At 35.3% G+C, this 26274-nt stretch overlaps 1 protein-coding gene across 3 annotated transcripts in view; it reads right to left on the reverse strand.

Annotated features, from left to right (window-relative positions):
* SESN3 (sestrin 3) overlaps window positions 1-26274 on the reverse strand; it is a 76515-nt gene that overhangs the window by 13217 nt on the left and 37024 nt on the right. For 2 of the 3 annotated variants that reach the window (XM_067750755.1, XM_067750753.1), the window contains exons 2-9: window positions 17164-17229; window positions 14380-14577; window positions 12740-12922; window positions 10470-10706; window positions 9575-9749; window positions 3827-3966; window positions 2809-2999; window positions 278-422 (exon numbers count right to left, since the gene is read on the reverse strand). In XM_067750755.1, coding sequence (XP_067606856.1) covers window positions 278-422; window positions 2809-2999; window positions 3827-3966; window positions 9575-9749; window positions 10470-10706; window positions 12740-12922; window positions 14380-14577; window positions 17164-17229 — 1335 coding nt within the window. The remainder of the gene's footprint in view (window positions 1-277; window positions 423-2808; window positions 3000-3826; window positions 3967-9574; window positions 9750-10469; window positions 10707-12739; window positions 12923-14379; window positions 14578-17163; window positions 17230-26274) is intronic. The other variant, XM_067750754.1, reaches the window with a different exon arrangement.

A 26274-nucleotide genomic window follows, 5' to 3' on the forward strand; every position in this document is an offset into this window, starting at 1 on the left:
AAATGTCCTTTTAAAATATCAATATTCAGATCCAATCTTTCAAAGGCCAATGCTAAACTTTTACTTTATACAGCACACTGGACAAAACACAGAACCAAAATTTAGTTAATAAACCCTAATTTAAAATCACGGAAAGAAAAACAGATGGCCAGATAATGCCACTTCCATTTCTTTGATGGAGCTAATTTATTAATATTTTCATGTATAATTTTTTCATAATCATGACTTCTTATATTGAATATTTGTCTACGATAAAAGGTTTAGTCATGAAACACACCTTTTCTGAGTGTTTGAACTGACGCCAGTAACTATCATACATGCGCTTGGTAGTCCTCTCAGGATAGCAGGTCACTGTCTTAATGTAAACCTTCAGGCTTCGTTCAAGTAATTGATTAACTTCTCCATAATCATAGTCATCATACCTATAAGCAATATGACAACAAGCTTTAGAATGACAGAATCAAAATTTCTGATTTCTAAAATTATACCAAGACACAATAATTATCTAGTAATTAAATACCAAACGCTCATTCGTTAATTCACCTAACAAATAGTTACTGAGTGTCTATTATGTGCCATGTTACTCCCCCCTAGGCACTGGTGATACACAAATGAACAAAATAGACAAAAATCACTGGACCCGTGGAATTTAAATTCTACTGGAGAAAAAAGAAAGAAATGAAAAAGAAAACCATACAATGTATCAGATAGTGATAACTGCTATGGAGATAAAATGCAACTGGAGGCCGGGAGGGGAATTGTGATTTTAGATAGAGCGGGCAGGAAGGCTTCTCTGAGATGCTGACATTTGAGCCCTAAGGCAGGAGTCTAGGGCTTCCCATTTCAAGGAAGAGAGGATAATCAATTGCGTCCAATGCTACTGACTAGTCAAAGAAGATGCTACTGAGAACTGACCATGGCAAGGAGCTATGCAGAGGTCACGGACAACCTCAGTAAGAGCAGCTCTGTTGACATAACAGGAGTAAAAGCCTGATACTGCAGTCGGTTCACAAGAGAATGGGAGATGAGAAAATGGTGACAGTAGACACACAAAGCTTTTTCAAAGAGATTTGCTGTGCATGGGAGCAGAAACATGAGGCAATAGCCAGAGGGAATAGAAGGATGAAGAAAGGATTTTTGTTTTTTTGAGATGATGAGAGAAATAATAGCATGTTTATATACTGATGGGAAAGATCTGATTAAGAGAGTAAAGTTGATTATGCAGGAGGGAGAAGGGAGAATTGCTAGAACAGGGATCTTCTGAAGATGAGAGGAGATGGGATTCTATGCCCAAGAGCATAGGAGTATAGACAGTTCATCCACAATATGAGAGAAGAAAGAGCAAACAGGCACAGAGGCAGATACAAGGGTAAATGTAGTAGTGGGAGCTTGTGGGATTTCTCTTCTATATTTTCTGTTACTTTCTAACCCAAACATAACGCTTAGTTTAAAAAAAAAAAAAAAGCCTCCAGGATTTTATATAAACTTTATTTAGTAGCATCCAACAGAGAAAAATAATCACCATAATATTTGTTATTTATTGTCTTGAACATAATAAATATTTATTGCAACTGAATTAAAATCTATTAGTGTTTATTTTTCTTAATTAGGTTGGTATAATATCTGTTTTAAAGTGTGATGATTCTTTCTAGAATGGTAAATGGGCAAATAGCAGATTTATTATTTACCACTGTAATAGTGTCCTTTAGGTGGACTATTTCATTATTAGTTGATTTTTCAGGAAATTTGGGATCTTTTAAAAAGTTATAGAAACCACGTTGCTTAACAAATTGAATTTTAATTCCATTCCATAAAGGCTTTCTGATACTATATCAGAAAGGATATAGTATAGAGTCGACTGAATGTATCCATTCAGTTGACTGAATGAGGATTTTCTTCAGTCAACTGAATGTATTCATTCAGTTGACTGAAGGGGATTTTCTCCTTCTGCAAATCCCTCTCCATAAAAGTCTTCAAAACCCAGCTCAAAAAGGATGTTCTCCAAAAGAGCTTTCCTGATTAGACCATTCAGTCTCGTTCACTCATTGACTCCCTGTCCTCTCAATTCTAATTTTCTAAATTTAGAGACCACTAATTTATATTGACTTACAGTTTCGTTTCAGTGTTTTTTTTTTTTTTTTTTTTTTTTGCGATATGTGGGCCTCTCACTGCTGTGGCCTCTCCCGTCACGGAGCACAGGCTCCGGACGCACAGCCTCAGCGGCCATGGCTCACGGGCCCAGCCGCCCCGCGGCATGTGGGATCCTCCCGGACCGGGGCACGAACCCGTGTCCCATGCATCGGCAGGCGGACTCTCAACCCCTGTGCCACCAGGGAAGCCCCGTTTCAGTGTTCTTATGTGAGCTTTATGAGGGAGGACTCTACCCTAGTTTTATTTATACCTTAATTACCATTCCTCCAAAAACTAACCAACCAACCAACCAACCAGCACTTCTTGTCCCAGCACTATGTCCCATCTAAAGGGACATAATATAGACATTTTTAAATGTCCAGTTCGTCCAGTAAGGTTTCTCAAATTGAGTGATTCTCTCCTATCCCCAATGATTACTGATATTCTTTTCCCTTCTTAGTAGATTCTAACTACTATAGTTATATATGCATGTTAAGATTTGTAACAGCTAAACAAAGAAAAATGCTTTTCTATAAGACAGAATTAATTTTTAAAAATCAGAAGTCCACATGTAATATTTTCTCCCCAGAAGCATATACTTCTCAATGGGATAGAAGTAAGATGCATGCCAGAATTTTCACTTAGAAACATATAAAACTGTCTCCATGATGACCATACCTGATTCCGAACATACAGTGAACATAGTTAAATAAAGCTCTGCGCAGCATGGTTGTGTCAACATCCTCATGGGTGGCCATAGTGTTATACGTGAGATTGTAGACCATGCGGAACTTCTCATCAAGAAGATGTCCAATGTCAGAATAAAGTCTGTTCACCAGGGAGAACCCATGATTTTCCCAGGTATAGTCCTAAAAACATAAAATGTATCTCCAATTACAAAATGGTCACTCTCCATTTAAAGTCTATGTTTTTAAGTGTAACTACTGAAGCAAGTAAGTGGAGATATTTCAAAGTCCGTAATTCTTTCACTAATTCCAAGTTTGCAGCTTTACCAAGAATGCTTCACATCAGTTTGTAGATGGGAGTGCTGTGCTGTTTCCTCGGTGGGTCCAGGGTTCGGCACACTGGTGATGAACTCTGGTTACCTCCTGTCGTCAAGTACTATGCAAACTATGCCATCATTTGGAAGGACCCCAGAAGACCTTGGAATATTCCTATGTGACTAAACCTACTCAGTGACACGGATGGTTAGCAGATCATATGAAGCAAGCATGGAGGAGTCTGTCTTTATTCACACTCATTCTCTTTTTATGAAACACATCACTACTATGGCTCTTTTCTAGGGCTGGGGAGGGGCTGGTCCTTAAGCCCGTAACTACTGATGTATATGATTTTATTACAAAATGCCTTTTTATTATAAATGTGAACATATCACTCAATTTCCTCCCTGCCCTCTCCAAAAAAGGACATTAAACAACTATCATGTAATAATGCAAGTAACTGAATAAAGCAGTTTCCTTTTGCCTTCTAAGGGGGTTAATGTTGAAATAATAATCCATCACCTGGGACATCAAATTAGACAAGGCCAAAAACTAGGTTAAATAAAGATAGTTACAGATTCTATCGAAATGCTCTATTAATTTATTTAGAAGTCAATTTATTTACATTTCAACATTTCACAATTAAAATGAGAGTATCTCTTCTCCAGTTTCTCTGAATTAAAGGCATCTCCTACCTGAGCTCGGAATGTTGGCAAATGCTCCTCTCCTCGTCTGGCAAAGTCTTCATACCCAAAACCAGGGTCTTCGATATATCGGGAGACATCAGATGTTATAATCATGTCATCCTCAAAATCTAAGGACAATAATGAACAACCTAGTGTTAAGGAAACCATACGGAGTTAGAACAAATGAATCAGCTTCATTTTCCTCCACTTTTTCATTTAGCTTTTCCATGGCTTTCCAAAGTGACAATATTGACTACATGGCTTAAATTCACATAAAATACCTTTACCTGACGTTTTGAATACAATTTCATTACCAAATATTGGCAATTGTAACATTCAGCTGTAGTTACCCAGGCAAAAAATTGACTAAATATCTAAATAGTAGTAGTCAAGGATCAATACATGTGTTTTACTTATTTAGAAAAGGAAGATAGCACAGGCCTTTGAATATAAAGCTTAAAAAAATTTTTGATCTTTCCAGGGGATGAAGTAGGATGTGGGGAAAGAGAAGGGATGAGGTGAAAGACCACTTAAAATTGAGTTTAATGTTAAGATGAATTTTATTAAAATCAGATGGTGTTTCATCTGGATGTATTCACAGTGAAAATTAGTTCAATAGAGTTCATTTTTAGCTTACAAAGAGGCATCCAGGGAGAACTTGTAAGGGTTCACAATAGGGAGGAAAGTAGACTTTTGGGGACCACTCTTATTCCCTGAGTTGATTTGGGTGCTAGTTAAACAGGAAGGATCAGTTTGTGTGTAAAGTTCATTAAGTTTTACACCTAAGATACATGCGCTTTTCTGTGTACATGAAAACAACAAGGTATACAACATATGAAGTAAACAATGTGCTTCTGAGACTGTGATTAGAATATTATCAAAATGGCATTCAGAAAGACAGAAGACTATAATAATATTTTAAGACAGTTGACTTCTGTATACTTGATAATATTAAAAATTTACCACTGAAAAATTGTAAATGCCCAATGCATGTTAATTTGATTTAAAGATAATTCTTTTTTAACTTATTTTTTTTTCCTAGGTTAGTCTGTCTTTATAATTACTCTTTTTCTGATTTCAACCACTAAAAGGGAATGAACAACCTTTATTTACTACCTTCTACTCTAGAAAATGAACACATATTTTTCAAAATAAAACACTAGTTTCTTCCACATAAAGAACAGTATTTTCCTAATAAGTGTTTTAATTAATATTAAGTAAATTTAACATTTAATAAATAAATAAATATTAAATAAGTAGTTAATGAAACAATTTTGTGACATAATAAAAATTACAATCCTCAAGTGGACAGTCTTGAGAAGCTTAAAATACAAGTGCAATTACAGTAATTCATCTGAAAGACCTAATAGACTAGTAGTACCTGAATTATCTTTAATCTTTGCTATTCATGAAAATCCTAGCAATTATTCTTTTCTCATGAGTTTTGACCCTTCCTTAGTTCCCTTGGCATGGACTAATTAGGGTGCTTAATATAGGCAGGAAAGCTCAAGTGCCCAGGCTACCCAACCTAGGAAGCAGCTTATTAAAATCTTACGTAACTTATTACACATAAAGAGAAGAAACTAGCATTTGTTGAGTACTTACAATATACCAGATACTATGCTATGTACTTAATATCTATTTTTTCATTGTTTCATTAATATGAAAAGAAATATATACTTAAGAAATAATATGAAAATAAATATATACTTAAGAAATATATACTTAAGAAATAAAACTAACTGTAAGTTACTAATACCATTATCAGTACTGAGTGTCAGTAACGAATACAGTGTGGGTTAGTTTAAGATGATGTGGGAAACTTGTACACATTAAACTACTTAAACTGATCTGAAGCTTTTAGGTGACTTGCAGTTCTCCGAAGAGAAAGCTCAGGCTTCTTCCCACCCAACCCCACAACCACTGCCCTGTCTCCTTGTGCTCCAGCCTCTGTTCAGATAAATAGAAACACTTAAAAAATGGTGTTTTCAATGCATTCTCTCCTAACATGTATGGATGACGTTATGCTTTCCTGAATTCAGTTCATCACATAATAAATATAAATGAAGCCAAAAATGTAAAATGTAGTAGCAATCACTGAGGCTGCTATGAAAACTAGGAGTCTTGCGGGTTAAACCAAGACCAGTGAGTAAGTCTCTGATAAATAAGTTCTATAAACTTATTTTATTTATCAGTTCTATAAAATAAACTTATTTTATAGAACTGATAAATAAGTTCTATAAAATAGTTCCTCTCTTGAAGTGATCTTCCCCCTACACTGTACAGCCAGGTGGTCTAATTTGGCGGACATCGATCCTGGAGTTGACTATTACACAGCTGGCTCCTTTGACTTTGCTCTTAGCTTTTGTTTTGCTCATATATATTTCTAAATTGTCACAGGAACTTTAAACATTTTAAAATAAACAATAAAGAGTAAAACCAAATATGATAGAATTTATCCTACAAATAATATCCATCTATTCATTTTCAAATTAGGAGTCAGTCAAGATCTGTGTTCTAGACAATTTTGTCCATAGAAGGAAATATACAAAGTTCTCTCATACTACAAATATTTTTTTCCTAAATTTACCTTAAGAAGTTAAATTAAAAAAAATGTGTCTGATCGACAAATATAAAACTCTAATCTTAATTCTATCTAAACAAATATTTCAAACTCTGGACTCAAAATATTATTTTACATATTACTTGCATTCTTCTGCTCCTAAGAGGTGGCTACTAATATACTACAGAAAATACTGTGTTACAGTAATGGAGAACCATTCTAATTTGGAAAAAAAAAAAAACAACAACAATAAAAGCTAGTTAACTCTGTTATCAAGCTACAGAATTCTCCCCTTGTAGAACAATTTAAACATTTATTTTCTCCAAGAGGTTTGAAAAACTATTCTTAGAATCTCTGCATGGAATCTAAAATGCTTTTATCACACTGATCAAACCAAGAAACTTGTTATAGGGAAAAATAAATTTCTATTTCCATTTTAAAACGTAGTAAGTCTATAAAAATAACTCAATTAGCCACATACTGAGTCATTTTTCTGTTATCTTTGTGTGACCAGCAAATTTAGTACTGGGAATGGTGAAGAGTTAATAATGAAACAATTTATTTCCTTGAATAATTTATAAATGATGCAGCCTTTTCTGTTAAAACCAGAACATAATTTTTGGCTAGGGTCTAAGACTTGCTAGTCAAAATTCACTATAGAAGCTAGAAGTCCTTGCTCAAGGGTCCAAGAAGGTAAAATATATTTTCAATACTAAAAAAAGAAACCTAAAAGAAATAAAACATTTATATGTCCTTTAAGCTCTAATGGTCTTAGAGAAGCTTTAAAAAATTAATGTCTATGCCATGTTTCACCGCTATTCAGCTCCAAGTATTTTCTAACCATTGTAACTTTTTCTTTCACTCTGTGCTATTTAGAAGTATACTGCTTAATTTTTAAACACTTGAGAAGTTTCCAGTTATTTTTGTTACTGATTTCTAGCTTACTTCCATTACAGTCAAAAGTTATGCTCCATGAAATTTTAATCTCAAAATTTGTTGAGATTTGTTTTATTAACAGTATATGGTTGACATTGGGAAATTTTCTATGTGCACTTGAAAAAATGCTATATGTTGCAGATTGGGATATAGTGTTTTATATATGTCAGTTAGCTAAAGTGTGCTAAATAAGTTTAAATACTCTCTGGATTTTTGTCTACTCACTCTTTCAGTTATAAAGAGGTGTATATTAAAATTTTTCATACATACACACAAAAATTAATGTCTAAAAGTGAACAGATATTACTAACCTTAATACAATTACATTTTAAAATATTGGTTTACCTAGAAGGCTCATTACTTTCCTTTGTCCCATTTGTTTTCCCTGGATGATTTTTATAAACAACGCTTTTGATTTTAACTCCCAAATATATGCTGATAACTTCCAAAACTTTATCTTGAGCTTAAAACTCTCTCCTGCTCAACACTTGCTGCTCCAAGTGTGGTTTGCTGACCAGCAGCACGGGCATCACTTGGAGACGTGATAGAAATGAGGCTTCTCAGGTCCTGGCCCAGATGGACCAAATAGAAATCTGCATTTCAACAAGATTCCTCAGTGACTCAAGTGTACATTAAAGTTTGAGAAGCACTGTACTAGATGTCTCCAGACTGGAAGCTTTAGAGACATCACAACTCAACATGTCCAAAATAGGGCAGGTTACTTGCTCTTTAAGGTTAGAAAGGTCATCATGATAAGGCCTCTACCTACCTAATCAGCTTCCTCCTCACATTACCTACCTCGTGAGTTACGTCCTAATGCAGAACCACTTGCTTCTGCACCCAGCATCCTGTTTCCTTACCACCATGCCTTGGCTCAGGCAGGTATGCTGTTCACCACCAACTCCCCATCCCCCAGCCACTGTCAGACTCCCTTGCACTCAAGTGTCTAAGATTTAGCTTCGAGCCAGGCAGCTGGAGGAAGTCCTCCTCTAGGACCCCTTCTGTCCACACTCCTCCCCCACCACGACTGGGTCCATATACCCTTCACATTCTGTCATGTATTGTAATTATTTCTTTCTCTCCCACTAGCAATGAGAGCCCCCCCAGAGGGCAGGAATCATGCCTTATTTAGCCTGGAAAGCTTAGTACCTACCACCCTGCTGAGATTACATAGGGTACAATAAATGTTTGTAGTATGAACAGTAAATCAATAACCAAAACAATAAGCTTCTTTATATTCGGCATTTCCTGCTGGTTAGAAGCTCTGAGAAATTATTACTAAATATACTCAGTTTGGTAGATAAAATCTTTCATAATAAAAATCATTGGGGAAATGATAAAAGGGGTTCTTGTTCTTCCTGGTAAAACTTCTGAGAGCTATTGGTCAACGTTATATTTAACAAACATAGCCAAATCAATTACCCTCAGGATTTATGAGACTGACTAGCTTTATGACTAGTCATTTGGAAGCCCTCTTTTAAACCAAGGGAACTGTAAAAATAAATGTTATGTAGATTGATGACTTTGAAGGGTTTAAGCTTTCAAAGTCTACTGAGTCTATGCTATTTTAATAACATTTACTATGTGGTGTTCAATATCTTTTTTAGTCATAATTGGAAAGTTTCTCTCCTATTTCAAAGTCTCTCAGAGTATTAGGAAAAAAGTGTGCTCTTAAGACTAGAGCAAAGAAGCCTAGCTTTTAATACAGAATGAATTCCTCCAAATTTAATCTAAGAAAATGACCTAAATAATATATTTTTATAAAATTCCAAAGGTTTCTCCAAAGAAATGCAAATGCAAGTGCAGTATAATTTTAGAACTAATCTGGAAAAAAGTGGCAGTGTTGAGAACAATCCTCCCACATAACTCCCCACCCACAAAAAAGGCAGAGATAGTTCTTACAAATTACATCTGTCGAAACAGAATTTTACTTATCATTAAAAAAAATTACAAAAGTAGGATGGATTAAATATTCCTATCTAACCTTATAAGCAACTGGTCTGCTCTGAAAAAACATTTTATTCAGGATAGAATATGAACTACAAAACTGAAGTACCTCTCAACTGAATCTGAAATATATTCAAAGATACACCAACATAAGAGGGGAAGCAATGGCATCAGGGTCAGGTAGAGGAGAACTAAATTAAAGGAACGTGGTAGTAAAACCGTTTGGACATATCCATATGGAAAATACTGAAGGTGGTCTGTCAGGGTTCTAAGAACAACTAAAAGGCAAAGACAGTGAAATAAAAAAGCACCTGAATGAGGAAATGAATGAAAAGTATCTCCAGAGACCACAAAAAGACTTTCTTTCTTCTCCTTCTCAAAGCGAGTGGTCATTTCTTCCTGAGATGCCTCTTCATCTTCCCTTTCTTCTTGAAGCCTTTTCATTCTTTCCATTAAGGCCTCTAGCTCACTTAGAGAATCGACGATCTGGAGCCAGAGAAGATAATACTGGGTGTTATTAATATTAAAAGTTGTTCCAGTCAATGTCTCCATCTCCCAATGTCACCTTATGCATAGTGGCACTAGCAGAGTTATTAAGTTCCTAAGTGGGTTTTCCAGTAACTCCAAAGAAAATCATATGACAAAATCAAACATTTTCAGAAGTGTAGTGTTTCTGCTTCAGCTATAAATACAAAAAGTTTATATGAATGGATTTATTTAATCTAGAATTCTAGAATTTGGTATATATTAAATTACATTAACACTTATTTTGAAAATTGAGGCAGGCTTACGATTTGTAATCTATTTGCTTTAAAAGCTTCCTTAAGACAATTCAGAACTTCAGGTACAGGTTAAATTTTTACAGTAATAAAAATTATATGAAATATTTCAAGTACATAATATCCTGTTTAATCAGATAAATTCTCTAGATTTTTTTTTTTTTTTTTTGCGGTACTAGGGCCTCTCACTGTTGTGGCCTCTCCCGTTGCGGAGCACAGGCTCCGGACACGCAGGCTCAGCGGCCATGGCGCACGGGTCCAGCTGCTCCGCGGCACGTGGGATCCTCCCGGGCCGGGACACGAACCCGTGTTCCCTGCATCGGCAGGCGGACTCCCAACCACTGCGCCACCAGGGAAGCCCTCTAGATATTTTTGACGTAGCAAGTTAAAAGGCAAAGTCGTAAAGAAAACAGTTAAGAAAACTAACCCCAAAGTTGCTGCCTGTTAGAGATGCATTCTCTATGTTGTTGTCATTAGCGAGATCACACACACAGAAATTGTTGACTGATATTAGCCTGAATCCATTGGAGATTTCTGGATCTCTTTCTGGATTGATGCCACTACCAAAAACAAAGCTTGCCAAAGCATGATAATGTGCCAGTAGGACCACAGCATGTACCAGTTCGGGCAGAGACCAATTATTTTCTCCGGTTTTGACAAGTTTCTGAAATGAAAAAGCAAATCAGAGTAAAAGTGAAAATCATACAATGCTACAAAGCAATTTTAGAAAGTATGGAAAAATCTATAAAATTTCACATGTCCATTTATAATACTTAAAATTCCCTTTAAACATGTTTCATATATTAAAGATACAGCTTTGCTCAAACAATGTTACATTAAACCTATCAAACCTAACAGCAGAAGTATGTCGTGGCTTCTCTGAAATTCCTTATATATACAATGGAACTTCTGCTTCCAAAGCACTTTTACATATTATGCTGTTTTAATAAGGTATTTTAGAGAATCCAAGAACACTGAAGCTACTTTAAGTAGGGAAGGGACTTTAAAGATTCTCTAGCAAAATCATTCATTTTATGGTTTTAAGGTAGAGACTCTACCTTAAAAATCACATAAAAATTTATTCAGTAAGTTAACTTTTAGTTATCTTTTAGATATCTTCTCTGACGGAGGAAGAACCTATAGCAGATGAGAGAAACTGTAGAATACTAGCTCACATTTGAAAGGACATAAAGAATATCAAAGCACTTTTTTATACGTTATTTTACTGGATCCTCCAGATGAATGATGGAATCGTAAGTGAAGCCATTAAAAGCAGCAATCCCTCCAATACCAATTCCAGCTGTTAATCCGTCAGGGATCCTCTCCCATCCATCTCTGTCTATCTGTCTGTCTGTCTCTTTCTCAGTGCGTGTGGATGTGTGGGGATATGTCCTGCTGTGCCTTCACCCCCCCCCCCCACCCCACCACAAATGTAAAACCTTCATTTGTTTCACTTCACAGCTAAAACCCAAAACCAAAAAACTGCTTTTGCCTTACTCTCCATTATTTAACTACATACAAATTTAATATATTACCAAAAGCTCAGGGGAAAAAAAGGGAAAATCAATCATATTCTACCACTCTAATATAACTTTTACATATCTTCTTTTATTTTTATAAGTAGTATTATATAATCCGAGTATACATACATTTTTCTCTGCTTTTCAAACTTTTTGAAAAGTGCAATGTTCATGGGGCTCCACTGTCTTCTATTAATTATTAAGCATGGGCTATATTGTAGCCCAGGACTATATCTCCATTCCCTTACACGTTCAAATTGCTATAACTTTGTTCATATTTTTATAAACAATCCCTAATAGATAATAAAAGTCTGAGAGTATGCATATTGACAAAAGCTAAGTTTGGTTTAACTGGGTAAATAACTAACAAGATGAGGAAAAAACAAAACAAAACAAAACCAAGGACATTTCTATGCATTAGAAGCAGGGATTTTAAATACCTAAGGCTTCTACTGATAGTGATTTAGATGATGACTCCTACTTATTGAATAGTGACCAAGTGCCAAACACAGTGCTAAGCACATTATACAACAACCTCACCCTGGAGGCCTTTCACAGACACTCCTTTTGAAGGGCAAGTGCTCCAGTCAATCACAGTTCTCTCTCTTATCTAAGTTCTAGTTTCTAGAGGCATGTAAGCATACACACACCAGTTAGCAAATCATTTTTATTTGCAAAACCACTTTTTCAAAATCTTAAAATTATGAAATGTTAGAACTAGAAAAGAGTTTAGAACTCATTCAATCTAAGTCCCTCATTTTATAGCAGGGTGAACTACCAAGGCCCACAGAAGTAAACTTACTAAAGGTCACAAACTTGTGGGTAAAAAAGTTAGGAGACTAGAACCCAGGTATCTTATCCTGCTAGTGCATGTTCTTTGTTCTATCTACGGCTTGAAAATAGGAATCAACTTTTCTTATAGCTACTCGCTAAAGCACTAGTATAAACTAATTACTGATTACTTGAAGAGAAATATTCATTTACATTTAAATTAAACCCACTGACTTTCTAAATTTATCTTTTTTACACATATTATTACACTATTTTTTATTTTTCAAGTTCCTAATATGCAAGTATTTAAAATTAAGTCTTAAGTAAAATACTTAACTAAAGAATTAACTCTTAGTGAGAACCGTTAGTAAACTATTTTTTTTTTCCCAAAAGAAACACTCAGTACCTGAATGTGCTCTTTTGTGATCAGCCAGGGTCGGTGTGCTAACAGCTTGTTTATTTCATTAAGATTTTTCAGTCTTTGTGGTACATATTCCAAACCATTCAACCACTCAGCAATACCTCCTGTCTTTAAAAATTCATCCACATGCATGTTTATTAAGTAAGAACACTGATGTCTAGCTGCAGCCTGAAACACAAAGAAAAAAGTTAGTGGATAAAATAGTCATGGTATGGTCTTATTCTACTATTACTAAGCCAATCGCTGAGATAGAGTTAATTTTTATAGCTAATAATTCTTTTCTAACAAAATCCTCTTCCTAAAACTTTCATCACAATGCTGTCATAGATTCTTGAGTCAATACATAAAGCTGATACTTTATATAAGCTAATGTCACAAGAAGCCAATTACTTCCCATCCAGAAGTGGTACGGGTCAACCTAGAACCCATTTTCTATTTATGTTAAGGAAATACATGTTCATTTCATTATGGTAAATGATATCAACTGTATTCTACCTAAAAAGCAATAAAATCTCATTAACTTGTACTGTACCAATTCAGAATGTATGCTAATTTGAGTATTTCTCGTACTCCCTTTGAGATAACTGTAAATCAGCCTTATCTGTGCCCATCCTCCTATTGAGGTGAAACTGAAGCTCACTGACCCTTTCTTTCATATGTAAGCCAGCGTCAGCCTTGATAAGTTGGTAAATCCATGCAAAACAGACTTTTCACCTCTCATTTCCTCAAGGCTGCTTCTCAGTTCAACAGTATTGTTTTATTCTATTTTCTACATCTTATTTCTCTCTTCATTGGTGACCATTCTAAGTTGGCTTTCGGCCTTACTGTCATCAAAGCCTTAAGCTGAGTAATCTTTGTCAAGTTCATCATTTAATAAAACACAGGATGCAGCCCTTTTTTGTTGTTTAAAACTTCAGTGAGAGCATAAACAAATTAAACTGGATAAAAACTAACTCTTGGCCGGCTCTGCTCACTCTGCCAGCCCAGCCGTTCCACTAACTCCTCCAAATATATAGCACTTGCATCTTGTCTTCTTCTTTCCTCCAGCAATAGTCCAACTGTAGCACTGCTTCTACCCTTATTACTCCTGCTGCCTATCACCCCAATTTATAATTCTCCCCCCCCAGACATTAACTAGCTAACTAGTTTGTACCAACTACTAAACTTAGAAGTGTAAGAGTTCACTTAAGAATTCTTCTCTTATCCAGAGCCTCCTTTGGTGCTGGCTGATACTTTCCTCTTATTTGGCCAAATTAGTGATGTTCATCTTGTAAAGAATGACTAAAATGGCACAAACAACCTGTTTTATATTAATAATAAAACAAAGCTATCAGGAGCAAAAACAAAACTTGTGGGCTACTAGAGATATTACTTTGGACCCTACAAGCATCTTTAATTATAAGAGATTAAACATGGAAAATGACTTTACTAATAATTAAATGAGAAACATTCAGTACATTGAGTGGCTTAAAGCATTCAAAATGTATCCAATGGACTTGGGATCCAAAAGTCCACAGGCTTTTTCAGTTCTTATTTCTACCTAATTATACTTAGCTGTGCACACACATATAATACTAGGAGGGAGAGGGACCAAGTGAGGATGATGTCACGTGAACACAGCGCACCATGATGGCGATGTAGTGCCGGTGCGGTAGAGGAAGGGGGCCGTCCATGCGCAGCATGTAGAACTGGCTCCTCAGGAAGGACTCCAGGTACTGCGTGTGCAGACTCATGACCTGGGTGATGTTGTCCAGGCGACCGGATGTAGAGTATTCTTCCACAAGAAAGTTAGTACGTTCATCCACTGTGTTTGCTTGGACAACCTTCCCATCAAGAAACAAAACAATATCATGATTTTTGTAAACACACCCTTGGTTTACATACATTATGCCACGATTGAAGCAAATGAATGTTCTTTTTATATTAACAGACACTGAAATTATGTAGTTGCTCATATTAGAAACAGAAATGAAAAAGAAAGCCCATGCATTTCTGGCTCTGGGACCACAATTTATTAAACAACAAATGTCAAATTATCAAACATTATACACACAGCTATGAAACTGGAGAAAAGAAGCTCCCATCTGCTTTGCCAGGCACATAAGGCAAAATTGGGGAGGCAAAAGCACTGGCATCTGATTACATATATTTACAATTTTATCTCAATAGCCTATGAAGATACTTAATCACTATATCTTAAGACAAGTATTTTCAGACTGATCCTTTGCTTTTTTCATTATTCAACATAAAAAAGCTTTCTGCAGTCTTTTTAGGGACAAAGAAAAATATGATAATTTATAGGAAAGTGTTAATTGAAAAATTAATAAGGACACTAGAATTCCTATTTTGAGCCTATCATATTAATTACTAAAAACAAAGTAAATTATTACAATGAACATGCTGCATTGGAGAGAATCAAAAGAGCTTTCTCAAAAATAGATTATTTACATATAGCTTTATAAACAATGACAGCTCGGGTGTCATACCAAGAATTGGCTCCGAAGGTGTTAAGAGCTTATTAGCACCTCTTAGAAGGACCATGCTCTGTGGGAATTAATACACATCAGATGTGTATTTCTCAGATTGGTTCATTATTTATTGGTATTTTAGAATTAGAGTTCTAGACCTAAGAAGAATGTGTCCCTTATTTTAGATAAGGAAACAGACTCAAGATTAAATTCAACTCATACAAGCTATTTAATAGCACAGCCCGGTCTAAAATCTAATCTCCTAAAGTCCAGACTCATGGTCTTTCCAAAGATCCACACTGCTCTTAAGAAATTCTGTTTACTTTTCAGGGCTGGCTTCACAGTCTGAAAATAAGTACAAATTATACAAAGACACTACTGACTGAGGAAAATTTAATCCCAAAGGAAATGTAATGTTTGAAAAGTATAAATTGTGAGGAAATGTTAATTACAATGGTGTAAAAAAGAGGCAATTCCACTTTGGCTCATTATAAAACCAAATATATTTCCATTTGCCCATTTCCTCCCATTTTGTCAACTACAGGGAACCAAGATGATAGTTAAAAATATGATAGGATCAAGATAAACTACATATAATTAGGGACAGACTATTTGCTGTTTTTGTTTTGTTTTCCAGCAGCAGATTCTTCTGTTTAACTGATGCCTAAAATACATTAATAGATTCATATGATGCAACAGAGCCTGAAAACAGCAGCTGCTTCTGCAAACCAGATTGTCTTCAAATACATACTGTGTAAATGGCTGTGTTTCAGGAAGTCTTTATATATATATGAGGCAATCACTCCACTAAGAGCAACCCTGTGCTCTATGAGGGAAATAGGACAAGCACAGCAGTTTCTCTAATGAATGGTCACCACCTAGATCAGCCACAGTCACTGAGCTCCTGAAACATTACTGTTAACTTTGGAGTTTCATGTAGATGGTAAGGTCACTAAAAAGGCAAATGAACATGATGGAATTGCTGACTGTGGCAATGGCCTGGCCTGTGTTATTAATCAAATTCTACTCATCCCTTCTTTTAAGCGTTGCCTGAAACATAATAGGTACTCTATAAATATGTGTTGACTAATTTCTGAACAATAAAGAATAATGCTGGTGCTTTAAGATAAATGATATCTTTGCAGCCAATAGTAAATCAGTATATGTAACCATAGTTAATATGAATTAATAACTCCTTGAAACAGAGAAAAACTCATTTAGTGGTCCTTAAACTTTTCTTAGCCCAAGTATAACTTAGAGGCATCTAGGAATCTACAGGTCCTAAACATTGCTGTGATCTTTCATAGAGATATATACCCATTAAATAGGTACAGAAACCTTGTATTGATTATAATCTCCTTTGTGTCATTTTACATCCTTTCTTTCAACATTTACCATCTTAACTTCCCACCCTCATCAAAGGTGCAGCTTGGAGTGGAGATCCTGTGACATTCTGTCCCACCAGAGACTTAGAACCAAATGAAAAGATTAACTACTAGTGATATAATATCATGTTTTCTTCAACAGGTTTAGTTGGAAAACTCACTTTTTCATTTCAAAATGTCTTTTCTTAACATTTATGTAACCTATAATCACCATGAAACACTAGCCGTTTTAAAACCTTAAACCTTCAAAATAATATTGTTTTATTATTGTTAGCAGCTTTATTTAGAAAAGTTATATTTGAAATCAAATATGGTAAAATTTATATTATTCTAACTTTGCAGTACTACCTAACTCCAAAATAAAAAGGCAGATTATCACACGCACAGTCTTTTAAGTGAAGTTGAAACGAAAATACCTGTGTGGTTTTCTGACATATAAATAAGAAATAAGAGCAAAACACAGGTTTACTTCCATGTTAAAAAAATGGAGATATTCTTTGACATAATTAAGCTACTTTTTAAATCACACTTTATGTATATTAAGACATCAACTTACTTCCTTCTCTGGAATAAAGGCACTTGGTCCTCTTGTCAAGGGTTGAGATACTCTGATTCTTTTATCCTGTTTTTAAAAGAAAAATTTTATGTATTAATGATGACTTTCTATGTAAAGTTAAATCGGTGCAGATTGACTGCTGAGGTACTAAAATAAATGGAATAAATAAATAGAATTATGTAAAATCAGAGTAAGTGTTAGGTCTTGGTTCCCCCCACCCACCCCGCAAAACACAAACAACAACAAAAACCCCATATGGCCATTGCATGAACAAGATAATGGGACAGACAAGCTCCTACCACAGTGCTGGGCACACAGGAGGCTTCCCAAATGTCATTTCCCTCAGTAACACTCTACAGCACCATAGATTTTTTAGCCCATATTTGACGTGACTGAAAACCATCAACCTTCCTAATAAAATCATATCTAATAGTATACTAGTACACTGTTAGACCTCAATTTGAAAGCTAAAGGAAAGGTTAAATTCTAAGAGGATTACACACAACTACCCAAAGCAATGATCTGACTTGTGTTCTTCTTTCTGAATAAAATAGGGATAAGCATATTTAATATAAAGTTTTGAAGCTTTAAGTAAGAAAAATGTAAACCTTGGAGAAGCAGAGGTTAATTTAATCTAAGAAATGTAGACTATAGCAATGCTTATTGCTCCACTGCTATTCTATTTAGTATTAACAACTGCTAGATTGCCAGTGGTATGTCTGAGTGTTTATTTTTTTAAGTTTTTAATTTTTTTGTTAAATTGTTTTGGTGTCCCCATTCAATCAGGGACTAACTTCCTTCTCGGTACGCATGATGAAGAACTCTCAGGCTTTGAAATCCTTTTTAACCAGGAGAAGAGATAGGAGGAATGGCCACTTAATTTTCTATAATAAAAGCGATAGCCTAAGATTCTGAAATAGAAGCCCTCCAAAGTCATTACATAAAAATAGGGACTATGCCATGGTTTATAAATATTATAAAGACTGGGAAACTGAAGAACATGGGAACAGATGTCTGCTGGAAAGGAGTGTTAATATTAAGCTTGCCACCAAGCCCTCCTCAGGAAACTGCTAAAATGAGGAAGCAGCTCTAGGTGGTTCCTATCTGAGGATGGCAATAACTATTTCACATGACCTTGTGTCCTGGCCACAGCCAACTAGACCAATCAACACAGAAGCTGATCTGCAGCCCACGAGTGCCTTGATGAAAAAAGTTCTACCCAGACAGAGCTGAGGGTAGTTGGCTGGACCAGTAAGATTCTAGAGTACTAGAGTTATAGGAAAGTAATGTAATCCGACAGAGAAGAGATACAAAATAGCTCTCAGAAGCAGAGGCAAAGAGAAAACAATGAAGCAGCAGCAGAGTGGCATCAACAGATACCAGCCTCTATGGGAAAACCACTAGAGTTCCTACAGATTCGCAAGAGAAGAGCCTAATCATCTCTTCTTTCTCTCCATTCCCCCGCTCTCTTTTTTTCTCCACAAGGTAACCTGAATTTTTTTTTGTTCCTTACAATCCAAGAGCCTACCAAACACAAAACAGTTATTTAAATCCCTTACTTCATTAGGAAGCAGTCAGACATTGAACAATTCTTTGAGAACCTAATCAGATACTGTGATAGACTGAAGACATAGGGCGAGCAAAACAGATATGGTCCCTGCCATTGGGAGCTTGGCACACAGTCTTCAACAATTTCAGGGTTCTACTGAAATAAATATATTAAATAATAATCTTCTCAAACTGCCAATGTTTCAGAAAGAAGTAGGCATCTAGGTTATATTTGTGAAGTGATGACAAATAGATCTCTATCTACTGGTGAAGTACATTAGAGGATTCCATGTAAAAAGGAATAATTTAGAATTTCTAATATTGGTATTTCTTGTCTGCATCAACTATCATCTAGATTTACCTGGAAAAATAATTTAAAAGAAAATAACAGATTTCTTCCCTTTGCTAGCCTTAGTAAATTATAGAAAATAAAATTTCAAATACTCTCTATATAGTATAGCCTAATGCGCTAGTATGTGAAAAGCAATTTCCTTGACAAATGATCATTCCAAATAAACAAAGCAGCCAGAGGAACTGATTGTGAGGACAAATCACAGGTTTGAGGGGAAAAATATCAACAGGGAGATAAGTGGAGGCTTTTATTTATGTGCATAAAAATACATAAAATTCAGAGAAAATACAGGGAGAGAAAAATAAACTAAAAGTGTACAAAGGGACTTTGGAGAAAGAGAATGATTTATTACTAATATGATTTATTTATAAAAATCATTACTTGATATATTTATCAACTGAATTTACCTTTAAATGTCTGAAATAGTTATTTTGCCTACAAAAATATTTTCTGGAATAGCAGAGAATTAAATCTGAAATACAGTTTCATCACAAATGGAACTGCACACTACTGCACTTAAAAGAATATAACATCTATTAATTTTAACCAATTGATAAGAAGCAACTGACACGATTTCATTTGTGTCAACATTCATTTGTTCATTTATTCAGCAAATATTCACTGAGCATTCACAATGTGCTAGGCACAGTGGGGACACAAAAAAGGAGTAGATTGGCAAAAATGCATTAACTACATCATATGATATAGTCCATAGCAGATGCATATACAAAGTGATATGGGAAGACATCATTTTATTAATTATCATTTACTTTGTCATTTTCCATTAAAGTTATATACAGTTTTCACTATTATAAATAATGCTATGATGAATATCTTTGTATAAAGAGATTTGGGGGCACATTTTGTGGTATTTAAGACGGTTTCTTTAGAAAAATTCCCAGATGTGGATTTACTAGGGTTTAGGTTATAAATCTTTAAAGTTCTTGTTGCATACTACCCATATGCTAATGGAAATGTTTTACCAATTCTATTTTCATCAGCTGAGAAAATGTTCACTTAACCCACTAACTTCAAAAGTGAAAAACAGCCTTCAAAAATGTGTTTGAAACTTTTAATTGTATACATATTTGAGGTAAAATTCCTGAAGCAGAGTTGTGATCAGATCTGTGTTTTTAATAATACAATTCTGGGAGTGATGTGGTCCCTGGGCCAGAGACAAAAAACAAAAACAAAACAAACAAACAAACAGAACAAAACAAAACAAAAAAAAACTACAAAAAAACACCCTAAAACAAAAAACAAAACAAAACCCTAGTTGGGAAGCTAGTGCAATAGCCCAGGGGATAGATGACGTGGCCTCACCTAAGAGAGCTATTTATACACTGAAGAGAAGGGAAAACTAACATTTTAAAGTTATACCAGCATGTATCCTTCTTCGGTTATATTTTTTAAATGGCGTCACTATTGAAAGGATGAGTCTACTTCCAGCTTCTGTAAAAGAAGCATATTTTCTGGTGAAGACTCTACTATTGTCTCAGTTGACCGTGTTGCATATTTATATGAAGGTGAAAAAAAATTTTTTTAACAATCAAGGCAGCTTGTAAATTCTACTTAAAACTCATTTTCCTGAAAGTTTATTCCCCACCTACTTTCTATTTCTGTATCTTTTTAAAGTTGATAAGATAAAACACAAAAGAAATAGGATAGCACCATATCCAAAAGATTCCCTTTACAACCATAAGCTGGAGTTCTGGTCCCCTGCAATACCTTTCCTCAGCTTTTATTTCAAATTTAAAATGCCCAAGGACTGGGTTCCTACTTTATTTATGTCCTGATTCACTTTTCTGAAGTCTCCAGACCTGTGTTGCCTTATGTGGCAGCCATCAGCCACATGTGACTACATTTAAATTAATTAAAATTAAATAAAGTTCAAAATCCAGTTGCTTAATCATGCTGGTCACATTTCAAGTGCCCAGCAGCCACACGTGGCTCTGGCTCCTACTGTACAGGCCTGTGCAGGCATCTCCGTCACAGAAGGTTCCACCATCACAGAAACGCTGCTTGAGACTACATCTGATTTTCTTTTAATCACATCTTCAGGCATTTTAATGCCTTTTTGAAATGTTAAATGACTGCTCTGCAGAGTTTTTGGTCTGATGGTCACACCTACTGAATCCCATAACTAAGCATCTTAATGTAATTGCAGAAATCCGCTCAACCGAATTGAAAGTGAATCCAGACAGAAACAATTCAGGAAAAGAAAAAAAACCCAAAATCAGCCAGTTCTGAGAATCTTTGTCTCAATGTCTGCACATATTACAGCCTGCAAAAAGATATCAAGGACTTTTTTTTTCCCCTTTTAAAAAATTACGGTAAAAAAACACATAACATGAACTCTACCCTCCTAACAAGTGCACAGTACAGTACTGAAAACAGATGTCCAGGACTTTGTCATCTGGCATAACTGAAACTTTACACCCACTGAACAACAGTTGCCCACACTCTTCAGATCCCAGCTGAGATGCTTACCCCTGCAATCACTGGCCTTCTCACCTCCATGGACAATTCACATCTGCTTCTTGCTAGGCAACTCTCCCCTTGCTCAGCTTTCCTAGCACTGAACCATCCAATACACTGACTTCTTTGAACACTTCTACACTCTTCCTAGACATCCCTTGCACTTCCTTCATTGACATTCATTCTCTCAAGTGAGCGTTCTCGTCCATAGCTTCCATCTTCTTGATACAAACAAAACTCTACTGAACTGTTGAGCTTCACTATATTGCGGGGAGGAGGGTGGAGCAGATTAAGGAGAGAGAAGGGCATGTGATGTGAAAAACAAGCAAGCCCTGCGACTGACTGCTGCATCTTTGCTATTGAGCTCAGAGCTAGCTCTGCTCTGCCCTTCCATCTGGCTTTGGGGCATTTTGAACTGCTGGGGCATTTTGGAACCTTAAAATCAACATGTTTCAGACTAATCTCCTACCCTAAACAGATTGTTCCTCACTTTCCTCTATAAGTTATAAATCACCACACGACACCAGTAACCCTGGCTCTGAGGGTTATCTTTGACTCTCCATCCTAGGAATCTGCATTCAAACAGCCGCTAAATCCTATAATTGCCTTTTCCCAACAAAATCTTTCAGTTACCCTTTCCCCAGCTCCATCTCAACCATAAGAGTGTCTCTTATGCTGAGAAATATTTTCCCCTCACAGCTGAGAATCATGTCAATTCCAGGCCCTTGCTTTTGAGGAGATAACACATAAAAATGTAAAAAAAACTCGCAAAGTACAAGACAAAATAATACTTCATTTTAAATTTTTCTTCTGTCAATTTTCCCTAAAGCATAATAAAACACCCCAAACTGTAACAGCTGTAATATACTTTCTCAACAGATGCTACTCTTAATAGAAGAATTCCAGGGTTGTTCTATATTAGAAGTGAAAATAACCCATAGCTACACTAATTTTGAGGAATAATATTGCCATGTTTTCCTCTCTTAAGTATAAAGCTAATATCTTATCCTGGGGAATATGTGACTTTGATCATACTAGTGAATCTTACACAATGACCTTGAAATCATAAACCTTGTTTCATTTCTGTGAAAAAGTAAAACCAAAAAACAAGTCCTGGATTTTTAAAAAACTGTACTTTCCATTACAGTATCCACTAGTCACATGTGGCTCTTTAAATTTAAGTTGGTTAACATTAAATAGAAGTTAAAAACTAAGTGTCTTGATTGCACTAGCCACATTTAAAGTGTATAATAGCTACATGTAACTAGTGGGTACCAAGCTGGATTTTTCTATCATTGCCAAAAGTTCTATGGTACAGCACTGCTCCATAGCATTGATTAGTCTTGATTTCAGCTACTCGGATAATGCAAAGATACAAAATGGTTAAAAATTCAGGAATGAACATAAGCAGAATAGACAAGTATTAAGGTAACTTCATAGAAATATAAAAATTATTTGGATAGTAAGACTGCAAAACCAATAAAACCAACAAATTAACGACGATGGCAGAAAAGTTGGCAGATGCCATTCTTCAGAGTCTTAATTTTTTTTTCCTCCAGGACCGGGGCACGAACCCCGTGTCCCCTGCATCAGCAGGCAGACTCTCAACCACTGCGCCACCAGGGAAGCCCCCAGAGTCTTAATTTGATGACAACTTTCAAGTCACTAACTTAAAAAGAAGAAAGGAAATTCTCTAAAATGTTGACTCATGTTAAAAATAAAAGGGGGTATAAAATATTTAAGAAATTTTAAACAATAGTAAATTTAATTGTGATTTGTCTTCAAATATCTTAGACAGCAGTCACAGTATTTGCTTAAATTTTTTTCCCATAAAATCCTACGATTTTAATCAAGAGAAAAACTAGTTATAAAATAAGAACTGATACTTTTTATGTATCAGTTCCATGTGTCCTAATAGATTATTTTACAAGGGTTGTGATCTCAAGAATGCTACATAAGGAAAGTTTCTTTCTTCAGATGTGTTATTATAGCTGAAAGAAGCTATGCTTGAAATTCATCAGGTAAAATTATGCCTATTAAGTAATTATGTGCTGGAAAACAAAACACTAAAAGGATAAAGATGAATTATATTTAGAAATTGCTTATTTTGACACTTAACTGCTAGGCAATTTACTAGATCACTTTATATAAATTAATCCCACTAGAAAATTATGTGGACGTTAGGAATTCTTAAAATTATGAGACTTTAGAGGTAATCAGCAAATTACTTGCCCCTAAAAGGCCAACTGCTAAGGAGAAATAATTGCTGCATTTTAAGCTACTAAATATCTTTAAAATAAATTATTCAAGTTAATTTTTACATTTATCTTCTTTAGTTTATTTCATTAAAAATGGAAAAGCAAAAAACATACAAATTCTATCCATTAAAATGTAAAAGCTGCTTATGAATTTATATCTATGGGAGACAATAATATTGAGAGTAATGTGTATAATTAACTTTACATACAGACATTAAGAGGTTAAAAAAATGTGTTCAACATATAAAAAATTCTGGCAAAACAGAAATTTGACTCCACTTAACATACTAATCCCTCAATTTTTGAAGATTTTTAAAGGTATCCTTAGAAGATAGTTTAATAACTTCAACATTTTTTAACATACTGTAATGACAAAATATCTTAAGTATAAAACACATACCCCAAATAAAAATTTTAATTGTGACCATAAGAAAGCTAACTGCAATTATCAATACAAACAGTAAATTACAGTTGTTGACTCTCCTTCTATTCTTTTTAGATGTTCCATTTTGGCAGAAACCACTGCAGAAAGGGCAGAGATGGGTAGATGGCTCTATGCTAAGAAATAATGCTGATGTCGTCTTTTTATTCCTTAGCAGACAATCTCAGGAATAATGACTGGGTTTATAGAAATTGATGACATTACATATTTCAGAAGGAAAGGGCAAATGGAAAAGAACACAGAGATATTCTAAAAACTGTCTATCCCTAAATGAGAAAAGGATGGGTTTTAAATTAGATTAATTGTAATAGATTTTTAATTTTATAGTAAACTCAAATTTAAATGTCTGTCATTACCTGGAATATACATTACTTCCCACCATCCCAAAATGGCCTAAAAGACTATTTAATAAAATTGTGACTTCTCCTACTCTAGGTTAAAATATGTATTGATCTTCAATACAATAAAGATATGTATTATAATAACTAACTGAGATCTAAGGTCATTTAGTGAGAAAAGACTGGTAAGCAGAAAACAGCAATAGCATCAAGGGCAAGAATCTTGCAAATCACACAACATCTCTTCCATTCCTTGGAGCTAGAGTGGTATAGGGACCCCAAGAGTACCAGGAGCCCAGCCCCACATGTAGGGTGTGGCAGAAATTTGCAGACGCTCTTAAGAGCACTAGAAATTCCCCTTCGTAAGTGGGGAATCCTGTCTCCAAGATCCTGAGATTTCAGTTCCCCTTCTAACCACGCTATTAAAACCAAGGCTACCAAGCCCTTCCTGCAACAGCTCCACCACTGGGTATAGTCACTTGAGGAACACTGCAAAGATCTTGTCACTAATAACATGAATTTCAGCCTTCTTCAACAACATATACTGAGTAAGATTTTTAACTTGAAATCTCAAAACATTTCCACTAAAAGTACTGCATTTATCAATTTCCCTACCTCCTCATTCCCCTACTAAGCTGTCAGGTGCTATTGGGTTGGGACAGTACCTTGTTCATCTTGGAGTATTTCAACTTTAGTATGGTGTATGGTGTCAGGTAAACTTCAGGTCCATTTTTGAAAGTTCTACATAGTGGCCATTTGAATAACAGAATCTCTTTTCAAAAAATGAGTTGCAGGAAATGAATTAAGCAACTCTCACTAAAAAACCAAAAAACCTTGGTGTGCCATTCGGTAGGAACAGTTAGATAAATTTTGGTTTACTAACTTGTGGGCCTAAAGATAAACAAACTCACCTACTGAGTACTCTGGAAACAGTAGCCATGAGTATTACTATTACTAGTAGAAATCAGCAGTAGTTGTTGTAGTAGATGCAATTAAGTACGCAAAGATAAACGGACCTCATCCTAGCACTAAAAGAATTAAAAATGAATATCCATAGAGCAAAGTTTCTAAACTTTGAGTTTCTAAATGAGCTTCCCCTTGGCTAGTAACAAAATCCCTTAAATTTTACTCATTAGAACACATGGGTGACCCTGTTCAAAGTGCAGGCAAGTTTTCATATTTACATCCTGTCTATGAAATAGCAAACTTCTAAAAACAAAGGACCACAAGTACCCTCTACAACCACACAGTGACACAAACCTACAAAGAAGAACAAATATGGGCCTAGGACAGCCTTTAAACTACACCATTAGCTAATCGTTTAAACTGAAAGTAAACCTAAAATCATGCTCCAGTCCAGTGCCATCCAGAGGCAAGTAGCAAAGAATACACCTCATTTTCCACTTTCCATGTAATACCACAGAGTAGCGTAAATCAATTAAGTTAGGTTTACTTGTAAATTAAAAATTGGTATTTCTAACATGGCAGATCTTCTCTGTGTCCTGTGGAATTTAGATAGATCTGAACCAGCATTTCCTGAGGCTCTGCCCTCCCTTTTTATCTCTATTGAAATTCTACCCATTCTTCCTCTAAGACCCAGCTCAAATACCAACTCTTTTGGTCTTCCTCCACTCCCACCAACTCTCAAGCTCTTCTAGTAATTTAAATCTATTCTTCTTAAGATTCACAATCATA

Source organism: Pseudorca crassidens, chromosome 9, assembly GCF_039906515.1.
Source record: "Pseudorca crassidens isolate mPseCra1 chromosome 9, mPseCra1.hap1, whole genome shotgun sequence".
In the NCBI taxonomy this organism is placed as follows: domain Eukaryota; kingdom Metazoa; phylum Chordata; class Mammalia; order Artiodactyla; family Delphinidae; genus Pseudorca; species Pseudorca crassidens.